We start from the raw sequence: 18670 nt of genomic DNA on the forward strand, positions 1-18670 counted from the left end.
GCCAAAAGGCTCATTTTTGCTCCATTCCCAGTAACCCAACACACTGAAAACAGACAGAACCTGAGTGACCCTCCCACACACACAAATTAGAATCCCCTGACAAGGTCTCAGAAAGGTACAGGAAGAGACAGTTAGTTTTGTCCAGCGATTAAGTTTGTGATTGCCAAAAGGAGAAAAAACAGCAAACCAACCTGTCTCTGTAGCAGACCAAACAGTGGGGCAGAGGCCCATCTGATTACTCTCTAAGTTTTCCACTAAAATTAGTTGTGAGGTTCTTGCTTGGAAGTTCCATGTTCATGCCTTGTTTGTAAAAAAAGCTCTTATATGGTCTTGTAATCAAGAAAGCTCTTTTGATTTTTTATTCTTTAGCTGAACTCTGTTGGTTAATTTGTTTGGCATTTTCTCACCTATTTCAGATCTGAGACATATGAAGGAAGGTAGCAATACTAAAACGTAGGCATCCCCAAAATTCTCTGCTAAACCAAAGTTAAAATTAAGAGAGCTGGCAATTCATATTTCCATTAAAGAAAGGGAAGACATGTGAAACACTAGATACAAGAAGAATGAGCCATTATGAGTTAACTTCCATTGAAATCTTGCTCAGAAGTAAGTTCCATTGAGGAGCTGAGAGGCAAACACATTTACTTGAGAGTACAGTGGTGCCCCGCTAGACAATTATGTCGCAAAATGTTTAATTCGCTAGGCGATGAGTTTTTGCGATCGCTATAGCGCTTCGCAAAATGGTGTTTCCTATGGGCGATTTTTGCTGGATGATGTTTTGGACCGTGCTTCGCAAGATGGTTTTTTTTCTGGACCGATTTTTGCAAGACGATGATTTTGACAGCTGAATCCGCGACTCGCAAAATGGGTGTTTTCGGGACCGATTTTCGCAAGACAGCAATTTTTACAGCTGATCTGTGCTTCGCAAAACAGTTTCTCAATGGGCGATTTTTGCAAAACGATGACAATTTTTCCCCATTGGAACATATTAAATGGATTTCAATGCATTCCAGTTGGGAACCGCATTTCGCAAGACAATGTTTTCACAAGACAGCGATTTTCGCTGAACAAATTAACATCGTCTTGCGGGGCACCACTATAGTCCTAAGGGACTTAGCGCTAAGGAGACATGTGTAGACTGCACCATTATAGACAACTTTACCCTTTCCACTGAAACCAGAGAGGCCTAAAAGTTTGTCACTATGATAGTATGGTGCCCCTCTGCCTTAATTTGAAGAAATGAAGGCATTTCTCTTAATTCTGACATGACACATTAAAACAAATTCATAACTGCATTTTAAAACCCAGTATTTATTAGACTAGATGACAGCTAATCCAGTGCTCTTATATAAACATTGAATTATTAGGTGTAGAAGATAAATGTTACTGGATGTTAGAAGAGATGCTCATTTTTCTCTTTGTTTTTCTCCCCATGTTTAAACACAGTCATCCCACAGGATTCAAGAAACCAAAACCCAATGCACTCATATTATGCAAGAAAGAGAAACATTGCTGATAAAAATAAATGCCCTGGAGCAAGATAAAGCAAGGTTGCTGAGATTAGAGGAAGAGCTGAATCGTGCCAAAGCTGCACTAGAATCAGAATCTCGCTTGAAAGTACGGCTGGAGAATGAGAAACAGCAGATCATGAATGACTTAAATCAGTGGAAGAGCCAGTACTCCCGGAAGGAAGAAACTATTCGGAAGATTGAATCTGAGCGAGACAAAAGTGAGAGGGAAAAGAGCACCTTGAAGATAGAGATAGAGAGGCTGCAGGCGGAGATCAAGAGGATTGAGGAAAGGTTTCGGATGCGGTTAGAAGAGACAAGTAGAAAGAGCCAGTCAGACGTGGAGGCTGAGCGCTTGAGACTACAGAGGGAGATTGAGAAGCTGAAACAGCGTCCCTGCGGATCCCACAGAGGCACTCAAACAGAGGAGGACTTTGTCATTGATCCTTCCAAACTGCTTTTCAATGGGCTTCGGAAAAAAATAACAGCTGTTCAGTTGTACGAGTGCCAGTTGATAGACAGAAGCACCCTAGATAAGCTGCTGAGAGGGCAAAAATCGGTGGAAGAAGTTGCTGCTGACCTTGAGCCCTACCTTAAAGGAGCTGGGGCTATAGCAGGAGCATCTCTGAGCCCCAAGGATAAGTATTCTTTGAGAGAGGCAAAACAGAAGAACTTGCTTCCCCAAGAGACTGCAGTCCTGCTTTTGGAAGCCCAGGCTGCCACAGGAGGTGTGATTGATCCCCACCGAAATGAACTGCTAAGTGTGGACAGTGCTGTTGCTAGAGACTTGATTGACTTTGATGACAGGGAACAGATCTATACAGCTGAAAAGGCAATCACTGGATTTAAAGATCCCTTTTCTGGGAAAACAGTGCCTGTGGCAGAAGCCATAAAGAAAAACTTGGTAGACAGGGATACTGGGATACGTCTTCTTGAAGCCCAGTTGGCTGCTGGAGGCATTGTTGACCCGATTAACAGTGTCTTCCTGCCAAAAGATGTTGCTTTATCCCGTGGGGTCATTGACCGAGACTTGTACAGAGTTTTGAATAATCCTTCAAAGAATTTGATTGACCCTATCACTAAGAAAGCTATAAGTTACATGAAGCTGAGGGATAAATGCAGAATCGAACCACACACTGGGCTACTTCTCCTCCCTGTGCAGAAGAGAAGCATGTCATTCCCAGGCATCAGGAAGCCCATTTCTGTTTCAGAACTTGTCGAGTCTGGCATCATTCAGAAATCAACAGCAAATGATCTAGAAAGTGGGATCATCACTGTGGAAGAAGTCACTGACCGGATCAAAGACTTCCTCCAGGGCTCCAGCTGCATAGCTGGTATTTATAATGAGGCCACCAGAGAAAAGCTTGGCATTTACCAGGCCATGAAAATAGGCTTGGTTAGACCAGGGACGGCTCTTGAGCTTCTAGAAGCCCAGGCAGCCACTGGATTCATTGTGGATCCTGTTAGCAATTCAAGGCTTGCTGTGGAAGAAGCCTACAAGAAAGGTCTGGTTGGAATAGAGTTTAAAGAGAAACTTCTGTCTGCTGAAAAAGCCGTCACTGGGTACAGAGATCCAGAAACAGGAAATATTATCTCCTTGTTCCAAGCCATGAACAAGGAACTCATTGAGAAAGGCCATGGCATCCGTTTACTGGAGGCCCAGATAGCTACTGGTGGGATCATTGACCCTAAGGAAAGTCATCGTCTGCCAGTCCACACAGCGTATCAACGTGGCTACTTCAATGAAGAGCTAAATGACATTCTCTCTGATCCTAGTGATGATACCAAAGGGTTTTTTGACCCCAACACTGAAGAAAACTTGACTTACCTGCAGTTGAAAGAAAGATGCATAACAGATGAAGAGACAGGGCTCTGTCTCTTACCTCTGCGGGAGAAGAAGAAATTGGTGCAGACCTCACAAAAAAACACCCTTAGGAAACGCAGGGTTGTCATTGTAGATCCAGACACAAACAAGGAGATGTCCGTCCAGGAGGCATACAGCAAAGGTCTCATAGATTATGACACTTTTCTGGAGCTTCGTGACCAGGAGTGTGAATGGGAAGAAATAACAATCACAGGATCAGATGGAAGCACCCGAATTGTACTTGTTGATAGGAAAACAGGCCATCAATATGATATCCAAGATTCCATTGATAAGGGTCTTGTCGACCAGAAATTTTTTGACCAGTACCGTTCAGGATCATTGAGTCTCACACAGTTTGCAGACATGATTGCTTGCAGAAATGGTAGCGACGAAGTCTTTAGACATGAGGCCATCATGAGGTCTCCCACTCTAATGAGTGTAAAGAGCTCTTCTGTGGTGTTAAAGAGTAGCTCTGGCTCCTTTTCTGAATCCTTTGAGGAAACTAGTCCCATTGCAGCCATTTTTGATACAGAAAATTTGGAGAAGATCTCCATTTCAGAAGCTGTGGAACGGGGCATCGTTGATAGCATCACTGCCCAACGTTTGCTTGAAGCCCAAGCTTGCACTGGAGGCATCATATGTCCAACCACAGGCCAGCGTCTTTCTCTTCAGGACGCAGTTGTCAAAGGCCTCATAGACCATGATATGGCTACTCGGCTGAAGCCAGCTCAAAAAGCTTTTGTAGGGTTTGAAGGCATCAAAGGTCGAAAGAGAATGTCAGCAGCAGAGGCAGTGAAAGAAAAGTGGCTACCTTATGAGGCTGGACAACGCTTCCTTGAGTTTCAGTTTATCACAGGAGGCCTTGTTGACCCAGAAGTACGGGGGAGAATAAGTACAGAAGAAGCCATTAGGAAAGGAATGATTGATGGCCGGACCGCCCAGAGATTACAAGACACTGGCAATTATGCGAAGATTTTGACCTGTCCCAAAACCAAACTGAAGATTTCCTACAAGGATGCAGTGAATCGCTCTATGGTGGAAGACCAGTCTGGGCTCAGGTTACTAGAAGCTGCTTCTGTTTCTTCCAAAGGCATATCTAGCCCATATAATGTTTCTTCAGCACCAGGTTCTCGTTCAGGGTCACGCTCAGGGTCACGCTCTGGGTCACGCAGTGGATCTAGAAGGGGAAGTTTTGATGGAAGCACAAATACTTCATATTCTTACTCCTATACAACTGTTAGCAGCAGCAGCATGCTGGGGCGCTAGTAATGAACCAGCAAGCTAATCTGAAATGTCATCTTGATCTAATGGGAACCTATGTTCCTTTTTTGTTTAAACAAAATATACAAAAATATAAAAAGAACTGGTTGATGGCAATATTAATACTTGCTTGGGTGAAATAGTTAAGCTGCAGAATAGAAATTAAATCCAAATGTATCCTGAAAAATCTTTCTTGAGGGGGTGCTGTGCGTCTTCGTATTTTTTTTAAAAAAAAATAGCTGTTTTTTAAGGGTGCAGACTTGTGCAAATTTTGAGAAATCTGCCTCTTTTTTAAAAAAAGTTTGCCATTTTGCATCTTTTCATGTTTAATTCTTCTGTTAGTCACATAGTACTTCAAACTATTAAGCTAGGCTCCATGGTTGTATATCACTGTCAGGGTACTGTATTTTTTATGCCACTATCATTGTAGATGTTGTAATGCAAAAGGGTATTATACTCAGTTGTGCTAGGCTATTTTTCTGTTGGTCGCTTCACAGTTTATTAAGGTGGACATTAGAATGTGCCTTTCTTTTGCTGTGGATAATCATTTCTATTCATCTTCGCTTGCTTGTTTTCTGTCACACAAGACTGCATAAAATCTACTATTCTGACAATAAAATTTAACCACTTTCGATTCTTCTGTGTAAACATTTTGATTACCCTTTTAATATGTGGGTGCATTTGGGGGAGTGGTTAGCTGGGAAGAGTAGGGATTGCCAAGCACAGTTCCCATAATGCATGCGGTTTGCCCATTCACAAAATGACTGCCATGATGTATGGCAGTCACAAAAGAGCAATCTGCTATTAGACAAACTAGCAAGATTTGAAATAAAATAATATGCCCAAGAACTTAAATACAAAGCAAGGACAGTATCTGAACACCAAAACACAAAGTCACTCTTTTGAACTCAAATTTTTCTGCTCTGAATATCTGAGGGCAAACGGTTGATGCTCAGAGGCACATAACTTTGCTGCAAGGCTGTTACAATGTCTGAGCCCGCTGCCAAAGCACTGGAAGCATCTATCTCCCACTGTTTAAAGATCTCGAGGAACACAGAACTTGGTGTTCCTTGATTGCATACAGTATTGAATTTTTTTTTTGAAGTGGAGATCTCTCTGGTCTTGTTTTGAATGGTTGCTTCCAATAATACAGCTGAAAACAGCAACGTAATGGAGTGAACCACATACTTCACAGCCTCCAGAAACTGGTGTGCCTTTAGCAGTGCAATTGGTATATTTTATATATTTATTAAAAACTATGTAAGCAAGACCATAATTATTTGTGCAAATGTGGCTTTTTTTTTTCCAAAAGGGACTAATTTGCACAGAGACAGGGATTAGAGATGGTGGAAAGGAATAAGGAATCATTGTTCAATAAAATGTAAATAGTTTCCACATGTCCCAAAGAGATCTTTTCACAAGTGACCTACACACAGATATCCAGATCAACACCTCCACCTTTGAAATACCAGTTGCTGTGGTAAATACAGAAAATTACTATGTACATCTACTTTATCATGGGAACACAAGGACCTGTATTTATCAGGGAATTCTATTTTTCCATGACAGTTGATCTTGTCTATTCTGAATGTCAACAGCTGTCTGTTGTCTTCAGCATCATTTTCACATGATCTAGCACATGCTTTAAGTACAGTACTCATTTCTCCATTGAATGTGTCCTCATAAAATGTGAAGCATTTTGCACTTACACTAAAAGTGCTTAGTTACATTCCCAGAAGCACCAAATCTCAGCACCCTCCCATTTAGCCAGCTACATACTGTGCACCTTTTGGGCTGGAGGAGCTAAAAGATTTGTATAGACCTAGTTCTTTATAGAGCCAGCCAAAGTCTGTTGGAGTTTCACTAGTGCAGACTAGATACATGGACGTACCATATATGAATGCTGTCCTGAACACACACAAAAAGAACACATACAGAATTAGGTACAGTGGACCCTCAACTTACAGACGGCTCGACTTACAGACTTTTCGAGTTACAGACTTCTCTGGCCGCAAAATTTAGATTCGACTTGCAGACGGAGAATCGACTTACAGACCAGAAAAAAAACCAAAATGGAACAAAAATAGAATAAAAACTGCCAGTTATGGGATTAATCGGTTTTCAATGCATTGTAGGTCAATGGAGATTCGACCTACAGACTTTTCGACTTGCAGCCACTGTTCCAATACGGATTAATTCTGTAAGTAGAGGGTCCACTGTATTAAGAGAAGTTGGTCTAGCCTAGCCAACTTCCTGACATCTGTTTTGGATTTTTTGAGGGACCGTGGAAGACTATCCAATGGTTTGAGCCCCCCCCCCCCGGCGGCATAAAGTGGCACATCTCTGTGCTTATCAAGTGGTTGAAGAGAGGTGAGATGTCACTTTTTTCAGATGGACATAACTTAGTCTGTTGTGCCTGTTTTACTTGCTCCTCCCCCATCTCCAACTTCAGATGCTGGGTTAAAAGTTAGTTGTGTGGATATATAGTTAACAAGTCTATTTTCACTACTGATTTATCATTGGTTTTACTGATACGTTTATCTGTCAAATCAGTGGTTGATCATATAAGCAGCACTCCAAATCTACTGTATAAAGAGGCCATGGCAGTTACATTAGTATATTTGCAACAGTTTGTAATATCCATATCTCACAGTTCATTGTTTACATCTGGAATGAGAAAAATCTGTTCATTTAAAATTTTTTACCACACTTGATTTTTTTAAGCCTGAAGTTTTCTCCCTCCAAATACAAAGACATTCAGGACTGTTGATATATTGTAAAGAACAAACTGAAGTGAAATTTTCACCCATTCCCAACCTAAACTGATCTTGCACTCAGTAGTTGCCTCAAAGTGACCGATGCTAATAGATGCTTTGAGTTGTCATTGAAAGATATTGGCAAGGTTTGGACTTGACTTCTGCGTAGGCTTTTAAAAGTCTACCTTTTGAAATAACTAAACCAGCTGGCTGGATCTGAATATGCAGTGTATTTCAAGTTCTTCAATCTACAGTGAATTTCTGACATTCTCTAGACTGTGGTGAATTTTTGCATTGGGTTTTTATTTATTAAATTATTTGTCCAATAACTGACAGTGGGTGTAAAACAAAATCCTTCTCATTCTGCGATTCTAGATAGTAGCCTATGAGAAAAAGTGAGGCAGCATCCAACAAGCCGCATGCAACAGAGAGAACTTGAACTTTAAAAAAAAATCTGTGGATTTCTTCCAAAGCACATAAACTTGACTGTTTGTTTGTTTGGCACTGCACACAGTGCACACTCTTGGCACAGAGCTGCGGCCAAAGGCAGTGAAAGAGACTTGGTTATTTCCCTCACGTTAGCTTTTTATTATGCATGTGACATGTATCCATTAAAATGGCAATGTGAGAAGTGGACCATTTATTAACAGAAGCATTTGGATGCTGCTTTTCATCAATAAGTTTCTACACTTGTGAACAGCAAATATATTATAAAACACCTAATATTTAAAAGCTATTTATTTTGATCTGGAAGCTACCATCAAGCACCACTCTTCTTTACAGCTCACTACAAATGAACAAGAGTACAAGCTTTTAAAATAGGGACGTGGTGGCGCTGTGGGCTAAACCACAGAAGCCTGTGCTGCAGGGTCAGAAGACCAGCAGTCGTAAGATTGAATCCACGTGACGGAGTGAGCTCGTGTCGCTTTGTCCCAGCTCCCGCCAACCTAGTGGTTTGAAAGCATGCAAATGCAAGTAGATCAATAGGGACCACCTCGGTGGGAAGATAACAGTGTTCTGTGTCTAAGTCGCACTGGCCATGTGACCACGGAAGATTGTCTTCGGATAAAACGCTGGCTCTATGGCTTGGAAACAGGGATGAGCACCGCCCCCTAGAGTCGGACACGACTGGACAACAATTGTCAAGGGGAACCTTTACCTTTACAAGCTTTTAAAATCCCCAGATCTCTTCATCTGGAAAGATGCTACACAAAGCAGTATATTGGGAGACAGGAGGGAAGGTTGACTTGACATGGAAGTTCCAACAAACAAAATCCTGTTGCTCACCATAGTAAATTGCTAGAGTTGGCCCACAGAACCAGTTTCTCCAGCCTGCCTAATAGGACCAGACAAACCTGGTCCAAATTGTTCTACCCTGGTTACAGCCCAGCAAAAAACATAAGTCTCTAATCAGCTCTTCACCAAACCTTTGTAAGTGCTACAACTTCTCAGTCGGATGGTGGTGGGGAGCATGTTAACACCATGTTCTGAAGCTTGTCCTGAAAAACTTACGTCATCCTGAAAAAAATATAAAGAATGTCAAAAATAAATTAGTGGTGTAAATATAATTAGAGCCACAAGGTAGCAGGTGGGTGAGGAGAAATAGACGTGAAGGCTTGCCCATAACTGCAGTCTAAACTCAACACTCCAGGTATTTCACAGCAGGTTTCATTCATGGCTTGGTTATAGTTCCTATACAGCTGAAGTGTGTGTGTAACACTTTAATCTGTTGCTAAATGGCAATAGATGAATGTAACAGTTACAATCCTATCATTTTATCTACATTCATCTCCCCCACAACAGATCACATAAGCACTTGACTGCAGAATAGCATATGTTCTGCATATAACTGAGCATAAATAACATACAGTACAATGAACATAAATAACAGAGCGAGGAGCAGAATCATAGCAGCAGTGTATTTCACTGACATGTGCACTAGCCTGTTGATAATAGTCTCTATGTGCATTAAAGTGCATAGTAAGTGTTGTTTATTCTTGAAAGTGATTAAACCTGCAACCATTAGCACCTCTTGTGGAAAAGTGCACACAACTGTGATCTAATGAATGCTGAAAAAATTTAGTTCCTTTCTTTTCCTCACTGAATGACATAATCTTCAGGAAAATGTCAACACTTGGGAGAGAACAAGGTGAACTTTGGAACTTCTTTGTGCAAAGAAAGATGTACACATTTATTCAGGCCTCACTCACTTGATTCCAGGTTGTAGCAGGATTCAGATGGAGTAAACTTAAAGGGGGGATAATACATTCTTCAATTCCGGGTTAATTAATTTTTTATTTATTAGTTAAACTCACAGTCTGGAAAAAGTTTATTTTTAAGATCACCATTCCAAGACTCTCCTTGCCAATATGGGTCATCACCATGCTCACCGGAGGATTTTGAAACCAATTCTTTTTAAAAAGTAACTTCGTCAGGCTCAGATCTGATTCCACCAATGCACAGTGTTACTATATGTGAATAAATATCACAATAATAAATGCCGAATATATTAATTATTCTCATCAGACCCTGGTAACAATATTATGCCAGGGTTTTTGGGGGGCTGGGGAATGATGCTTTTAACCACTGATATATTATCAGGTTTTGTCCCACTGAAAAAATATTCTTGCCATCTCCGATGAATTATTCCAGCTGCATCAACCTCCTGGCAGTCTGTGTGAAGAATGGTCTTGTTTCTCATGGTAATCAGGGCAAGCTTGTACTGCTTCCCATCAAATGGCTTAGCCACAGAATCAAAGAGGGTATCTTCATTGCCTGCCCCTGCCTTTGCATAATGTATCTCTGCTGTGTTGTTCTGTCCATAAAGGTGGACTCTGAAATGTTCCGCACCATCCTGGCTTCTAACTGGCCCAAAGTTGCATGCCGTGCTGGAATATCAAATTCTAAATGTAAAGATGACGGAGAATTGTTTGAGAAAGTCGGTGGAAATATATCATCAGGGAAAAAAAGCAAGCACAGAAACTAAAATGTTCGGGAATTGGGAATTAAAAAGTGCTGACTTCTCTTAGGAACAACTGATAAATCATAAAAGATTTAAGGGACATTTAAAAAATCTACTTTTTTCTAGTGGGCCCCATTTTAACACAATGCATGCATACATCTCTTTTCTCACAATGCTGTAAGCCACCCAGAGACCTTCGGGTAGTGTGGGTGGCATATAAGTTAAATAAATAAATAAATATAAACAAACTTTTATCTCCCCTTTACATGGAAGATGGTCTTTTACCTGATTTAAGTTTCTAATGTGATAAATACTACGTACTTTAAGTAAATCATTATTCATGAGAAAATTCTAGTTGTTTCAAGAAGAGTTTACAAAGATTGTAGGTGTTGCTATGTAAAAGTGGGACTAATTTTCTGATTAATACAGTGACAGTGTCAAGCTTAGTGAAGCTGTGAGCTAGTCTAAGTTCACATTATTAGTAACTTTGCAGACATAATGTTGCTGTACGTATTACTAAAACTTTGTTAGGCAAATGAGAGTAGCACATTGAGCTACTCACTTACTCCTCATTTGGGCCTTCTACTTCCTTTTCAGTCTTGAACCATAATGTGTCACATCTACATCAGCATCTTCACAACCTACAAACCTGCTTGCTAAACATGGTTTCAAACATGGCTTGGATGCTAAAACTAGCAGAAACTTTTGTCAAGGAAAGGCTTTCCAGGATGACCTTAGAAACTGAAAGTGGGCTGGGATGGTCTATAAACTGTATGATAAATGTAAATTGATTAAAATAAAATGTAAATTAATGCATAAAAGGAGAAGATAACAAAGAGGAAAAAGGAACCCAGGGAGTTTGGATCTGATCAACCAGTGTTTCAAGCATGGCACACTCATTTGGGTTGCAGTTTTCACCTTGAGACTTGAGTCTAAGAGCTTGTGACATCAGCTAGCTTATTTTTGTTCTTGAGTTTTGTATTATAGTCAAAGGTGTTCATTTTTGGTGGCACTGTCTTTGCAGGATTCTGGAGAATTTAAAACCTTTGCATATTCTTTGAGGACATCATGGCTGGTTGTCATAAAAATATTGCCCAGCTATGACTTTTTTCCCCCCACACAGACCATCTTGTTTCCCCCCCGCAAATTTGCAATATATGTCAATTAGTCACTTTTCTTCCCCAAACAAGGGATTCTTGTGGTGCAGTAAGTCCGGCGGCACAGTTCATGAAAGCACATGCCAAACAAAACGTGTTAGTTTCTTGACACATTTCATTCGGCACAGGCTTTAAGGAACGGCAGTCCAGGACGAACAGGCCAAATGACCCTCGTTCCCTCTTGAACGTGTGTATGTCGGTAGTCGCGGCAACGGAGGCGACACTTGGAGGCCGCACTTTGCTGGGCACCGACTGCAAGGGGGCGCTAGGATTCCACAAGGATTACTCGACGCGGAGGTCAACAAGTTGATCCGGTTTGACGTCGGCGCAGTCGCGAGAGTGGGCTCGGCGGGGTTCACGCCCAGCTGTCAGCCCTGTGGAACTTCTGCCTGGGTGCTTGCAAAGTTCAGGCGGTTGCTGTACAAGGCCTCGTGTCCTCTCCTCAGAAGCTCCTGCAGGTCCCCGCCAGCGGCTTCAGACTGCCCTCCCTTTGCAGGCCCACTCGGCTTCTTCCGAGAGCTGGAGAACCTTGACAGAGAAGGTTTGTAATTCGGGATTCCTCCCCGTGACTTCCCCGCCCTGGGGCAGCGAGGAGCCTTTCACCAGGCGTCCCTTGGCGCAAGTCGTGAACAAACGCCCGCTGCTCGCGTGTCTGTCGGAAAGGAAAGGAAAGTCAGCCACAGCTCCTTGATTCGGATTATTGTTGGGGTTGACACGTTTGCTGCCTCACAGCGACCCCTGCAGGCCGCGCGCCAGCGCTGTAAGGAGGATTGGAAAATCGGGCAAGCGGCTCTGCGGGTCTAGCGTTTCCCTGTCAACTGCTGTTAATGGGAAGGTGAGGAATAAAGGTGTGCGCCTCCTGGTGTTTTCGGCTACAGCTCTCAGCAACCCGAGCCATTATGGCCTGTGGGGTTTGTGTAGTCCAAAGCACCTGGAAATCCAAAAGTTGTCAAAGATTCGTTTGTTCCCTGAGATGGTGGAAGAGTGCAAGTCAAGGCAGCTGTCAACTTTCCTTTCCTTTGTCCTCCAGCCTGGCCTCCCTCCCTCTTTTTTTTCTTCTTTCTGTTTTCTTTCCCTCTTGCCAGAGCACACACTTCCTTTCCAGTCTGAGGCTATCACTGTGTTGTCTCTGCCTGCCTCCCAAAGTGGAGGGGGTTTGTGCTATGACACATGCCCAATCAAGTAAAAATAAACTCTGCTTTTCAAAAAAATTCTATTCAGCCCAGTGGCAAAGCTAAGATCAGCAAAGGAAGCACAAGATATGAGTGTCCTTGGTGGTTAGAGAGTAGCCCGACCTCCCCTCTCCCTGTTGTTCACTTTAGAAATTATGTGTGTGCATGTTTAAAGATTTACCTTGCCTGCCTGGTTTCCAAAACAGGTTGGGATAGCACTGGGAATGATGAGAGAATCCTTTCCCGCCTAGTTCTCTTCTACATCTGAATCCCTTTATGGACACAGGTACTGGAAAAATGCACACTTCGAGGGCAAGTGGATCCTTGGGGGACAAAAAGGGGTGGGGGTAAGAGGCAGTGGAAACTGGTCCTGCTTGGTACAGCCCTAAATCTGTGTTTATCCACAATGGGCATATGCTGCACCTGCTGTTTTTCTCTTGTACGAAGCACAATGAAACATCCAACTCTTTAAAAAAAAACTTTGGTTTTTGAATGTGATATATTGTGGTTTTGTACCCATGATTCAAAACACCAGGAAATGGCCTGATATTGATGCACAATATTGTGCCTTTGTTGCCAAGCAGGAAAAAGAGTGCCAAACTTTACAAAGCAAAGGGCAACTTGAATGTTGATGACACCCATGTCAGCAGTCATGATGGTCTACAGCAGTGGTCCCCAACCTTGGGCCTCCAGATGTTCTTGGACTACAACTCCCAGAAGCCTTCACCACCACCTGTGCTGGCCAGGATTTCTGGGAATTGAAGTCCAAAAACATCTGGAGGCCCAAGGTTGGGGACCACTGGTCTACAGGATACCGTCTTGTGAGATGGGGTTGACTCAACAAAGGAACCAACAGCTGTCAGTCTGCAAGACCTGAGCAGAACTTACTAGAAAAGACAATATTGCTGGGGAGGAGGCAGTAGGAAGAGAGAATAACTAACATGAGATTCTGTTGGTCTGCAATGTCTGAGCAGAGTTGTTAATAATAGGATATTATGGATGTACAGTAATTGACTGATATGGTCATCACACATTAGAAGTGACTTGATGGCACAGAGCATATTTGGAGTCTTGTTTTAGTCATCAAGCAATTGTATAATGACAAGATGGGTGGAATGGATACTTTGACAGGAGACTATAACAGGATATAGGCACCAAAGCTCCACTAACATCAAGCAAGGCCATTCCTAGTCACAAAGCAAAAACCAGTAATTTCACAGGTTAAACGAGCAAGTTTCTCAATATTTATTGTTTTCTTTTTAAATACATTTTTTAAATTTGATATCTGTATTTTTTTAAAGAAATTTTTTTGTCTCCATTTTTACAAGCAGAAACAGAATCCCCTTGCAAGCATGAGTCTGATAAACCTGTTTGGCTAGGTAGGAGTTAAAAGGTTAGCTAAGAGTCAGCTAACTGGGTTCTGACGCAGGGTCAAAAGTTTAGTTTGTCCCAGTGGTGGAGCTGATTTGCCCATTGAAAAGGTACTTGAGAAGACTTTTTTGGTCTCAGAAATCCTGAGAGAATGTTTACTGAAGGTACTTGACAAAATGTCTCTCTTTCTGAAGGACTCTCACTCCATTACTTTCTTTAAACCAAAGCTGATGTTTTTACTCTTTAAAGAAAACCTGTTTTTTCAGTCTGTTTCTGTGATCTTTCTCACTAAATATCTCCCTCCCCTCCACCTATGAATACATACACAATTTCATTTAGGAAGGCTCCTGCTGGCTAGCATGTACAACACATGCTCAGTCTTCAAATGAAATAGCTGTTTTCCTCTTTTGAATGCCCTTTTTGAGGATCAACGTTTTAGCCCCTGCAGCCTGGATTCTTTCCTAATTTAAAAAAAAGGCAGGTGGGGCCAAGCATTCTCTTTCAAAATAAGCAAGATATGTCTTTTCAGTTTATGTTATCTGTTTTAAACCTGGGGACATTTAAGGTTGGCTATTTCTGAATGGGGGGAACAGTTTTACATTTTTCCCATCAACAACTATGGGCTCAGGGGCTCAGGACCTCCATATAGTTAAAAATTCATGTATAGCTCTTATGCCCTCCCCCCAATAATTACAAAGCATAAAAAGTTGATTCATGGACACACACAACACTTCTCTCTATCAGGTTTCCCTTCTGACAGTAGTTTCCATACAGTACTGCATGTAATAAAGATCTTTATGACCCCTTGATCTAGAGACTGAATTAGAAATGTTGTGCTTGGGGAAAAGTAGACAATTTGAAGGCGTCAACTTCAGTGTTAAATTCATGGGGTTCTGGAGGCCAGGGGCACAGTATTGATTAATTGGTTGGTTGAAATAAGTCCATGTATAACCAAAACCAAGCTGTTCAAACTTGTGCAATTCAAGATATAAGTGTAGCTTAAATAAAATCATAACTCAAAACCCTTTTGCCCAAACTTCATCAACTTTGGCACAGAGCAAGAGCAGATTGTCTGTTATACATGTTCCAAATTTGGTGTTGATCTGAATCTCAGTTTAAAATTTGTAATTTTTTGTTTGGGCTGGCCCAATTTTTAGAATTGTCTTATATAATATTGATTTGCTCCACCAGCACAGGATAATTGTGTGCTGCAATGTCAGTAAATAGGCTAAGTAAATCATTATTAACGACCTGGAGGTTATGTATTGGATCTCAGTTTACCGGGAATTGTAGTGTAGTTTGGGGGGAACTGTTGTGCATGTGACTTGTGTGAATCAACTAACAGCTGAGATGCCACCCCCCCGAATTCGTATGACTTTGAACAGCTGTGTGATAAATAGTTTCAGTGCAGATGTTCCCTTCTTTAAAATACACTGGTAGAAAAAGCATTACACATCTGTTTATATATCACCAGTCAAAGCTACTCAAATTTAATAGTCTTGGACAGTTAATATAAACACTGGCCAAAGTCCTATTGGATATTTACATAAACACAAGAGGAATTGTGGATGTTGCCTGGACTAATTGACAAGATACTGGGTGTGTTTGGGCGTGTGATCAAATGTGGTCAGCACTTCGTCAATTAGACATAGCAACTTATGTGGTGCCTTTTTTGCACATGGAGATATCCAGTAAGAGTTTGGCCACTGTTTTGAAGTCTACCAGTGACATCTTATCTTCATCCTCCCCTTCTGATTTATTAACACTGTAGTCATACTTTAAAAATGCAGTGGACAAATTCTGTAAATAGTCATGGATGCTTATTTTAAGTAGGACAAGAAGACGAGATTTTGATCATATGCTAGGTTGATATTTTTAATCAATATTAATTAAAATGCATAAAGTGTGTTATAGAACTTTTATAAGTCAATTATAAGAGACAATTACTGTGTAGTATGCAATTTTAATAGATTTTTCTGACGGGGATTAATATGAGAAAGTAACTTGCTTAATTAAAACTATGCAATAAACTTATGGCTCATCAAGGATCTGAACCATGGTCTGTCTGCTATGCAAGTGCATATGGTGTGGAGGTAAAATGACTAATCTGTGAAGCTCAATGAGTAACCTAAAATTGTTGCCTACAACCTTGAGAATAGAGAATCATGTTGCCTTATAACCATGAAAGCCAACCTTCTCATGGGTTCATCAAGAATTTATATCATAATTCGATGTTGTGTGTTTTCTTTTCTTTTTGTTTGTTTGTTTTGGAGTCAGAGGTCTCTTTTACTGACACATGTGACCTTATTCTTCATAGCTAACGAAGACTGATTATAAACGGGTTCATTACCCTTATGCTGCTTTTCCTCCTGTACTTGAACACCAGCAAATAAATGGTAAAATTGTGTGTACCAAGTCTGGTTTTCTTTTTTCTTATTTAAAGAAGGAGAGAATAAAATAAATTCATTATGCATCTTGCACTGTTTGTGGTCCCCAACATATTGTTTTATTTGGCATTAAGAATAAGAATTGGCTTTAATTCATTAATCACGTGAAATATTTTCTATTGTTTTCCAAAGAAAAAAGGGTTGTTTCGTAATTGTCAAAAGTCAGTAGTGGAAGGGCAACTAAATTATTTTCATATTAGCAGTCTTTGGATGAGAGCAACGCTGAATCATGGACTAAACGCAAGAAAATTTTGAACATCCAATTTCAGTTTCAATGGCCAATATATGCTTGTTTAAGAGAAGCTGCATAAATGTTGGTGGCAAATTGCTGCTCATTAATCAGGTGCTGTTTGTGTTTTCAGGCATACACCTAATAGGCAGTTTGCTGCAAAGATTTATGTGATTTCCCTTATGCAAGTGTAAATTAGCAATAGGATACTAGCCAAACATATTAAATGTAGTAACATAATTACATTGCAAAGATGGATAAGGATTATTACAGATGGAGAATTCTGCACCTCTTTCAAAATCATATCTTGAAAACTATTTGGTCGTGGTGGGACCCATCTCTTAGGAAAGACTGGGGTAGGGGCTACGGCAGGAGTAGGAAATCAGGACAAGCTTTTTCTACCCAGTTTTCTTTGACTTTCTTCCCAAGGCAGTGTGGCAGAGAGAGAGAACTGAAGTTTTTTTTTTTCCTGACACAGTCTTGTGCTTTGAATGTAACTCAAAGGTTTTAACTTGCTGAAATGTTGATTTGGTTTGGAAAGAGCTTTCAAGGTCTGGAGAACTGTTATAGTCAATTAAGCTGAGACCTATATCTGGATTTCTGGTCTGAAGTATGAGTCCTTCCTGTATATCCTTGTCTGGAACCAGGAAACATGAGTTCTTTCCTGGTTCTTTGTGAGGCAAAGTGGAATTTGGGCTTCTTTTCAGTTTGTGAGATCATATGGAAGCTGCTATCATCATATGTGGCGTATACATGCATACATCTCTAAAGGAAAATAGGTGCAGGAGTGCCGTTTAAAAATATGATCCAATGAAAGTACAGAATTTGCAAATATCATTTTTGGGAATTAAAGCTCCCAGAGGCCACTAGTTAGCATGGACACTATATTGGCTGATGGAACATGTGAGTTTTAGCCCCCTCCTAAGGTGACTTTTTCCAAGCCCTGTCAAAGCAAAACTGTGTGCTTTGCTTTCCAATCTTTTTTTAAATAATTTTTTTATTATAAAATACCTACTACTACAGAAAAAAAACCCTATATAAAGTACAAAACAAAACAATACAATAACGTACAATTACCCTTGTGCACCCATCACCTTCAGGACTAGCATTAGACTTCTTTCCATCCATTTTCACTCCAAAATTTCATTGTTTCTTCTCTCGGCGTATACCCCCTCCCTCTCCAAAATACATGTTCTAAAAATACATTCCATATTTTTCTTAAAATCGTTATTTTTCATTTGGCCTCTACTTATTTTCACATCACATGTCAGTTTGTCATTAATTGCAATATCCCATAATTCTCTATACCATTCCTCCATGTTAACTTGATTTTCATTTCTCCAGTTCCTTGCAATAATTATCCTTGCTGCCGTAATCATCATTACTATTAACTCCTTATTTTCTTTCACCAGTTGATCTTCCTTAATTAGATTCAGTAAGGCTATTAACGGAGACATTTGAATATTCAATCCAATTATTTCAGATATTTATTTAAATATTAATTCCCATTCTTTCTTTCTTTTTTCACATAACCACCACTGCCTTCCAATCTAAGTAAAGACAATATTAGTTAAATCCTGAGAGTTTACCATGGATTGAGAAGAGCACCACAGCAAGGAGAGCAAGCTACTCCTGGCAGTCTTCCACTGTGATGGTTTGAGAGCAAAGCTGCGCCCAAGATTTAAAAACTGTTTTAAAAATATAATTTACACCAAACACGTCTTGTATGTTTGTAATTGTTTGCTGTGCCTCACCCCAATTTTTAACAGCTGTTCATTATTATTAATTACCAGGAAATGCCTAGTGTTTCTTCATTTTATTGCTTGTATCCAAAGCAAATTTTCCCTCTGATTGTTGTTTTTAAGGATAGAAGACAATGGTCAGTTCCAAATAAACTGAACCCAGTCCAGGCAATTAGCTGTGCTTGTCAAGAAATGGTAAAAA

General features: G+C 40.6%; 1 protein-coding gene across 3 annotated transcripts in view; it reads left to right on the forward strand.

The window, feature by feature from the left end:
* Positions 1-5266, forward strand: part of DSP (desmoplakin) — a 50954-nt gene extending 45688 nt beyond the window's left edge. For all 3 annotated transcript variants that reach the window (XM_072998600.2, XM_072998601.2, XM_072998598.2), the window contains exon 24: positions 1447-5266. In XM_072998600.2, the coding sequence (XP_072854701.2) occupies positions 1447-4638 (3192 nt within the window). In that variant the 3' untranslated portion in view covers positions 4639-5266. The remainder of the gene's footprint in view (positions 1-1446) is intronic.
* The last annotated feature ends 13404 nt before the right edge of the window (positions 5267-18670 follow it).

This window comes from Pogona vitticeps, chromosome 4 (genome assembly GCF_051106095.1).
Source record: "Pogona vitticeps strain Pit_001003342236 chromosome 4, PviZW2.1, whole genome shotgun sequence".
NCBI classification, from domain to species: Eukaryota; Metazoa; Chordata; class Lepidosauria; order Squamata; family Agamidae; genus Pogona; species Pogona vitticeps.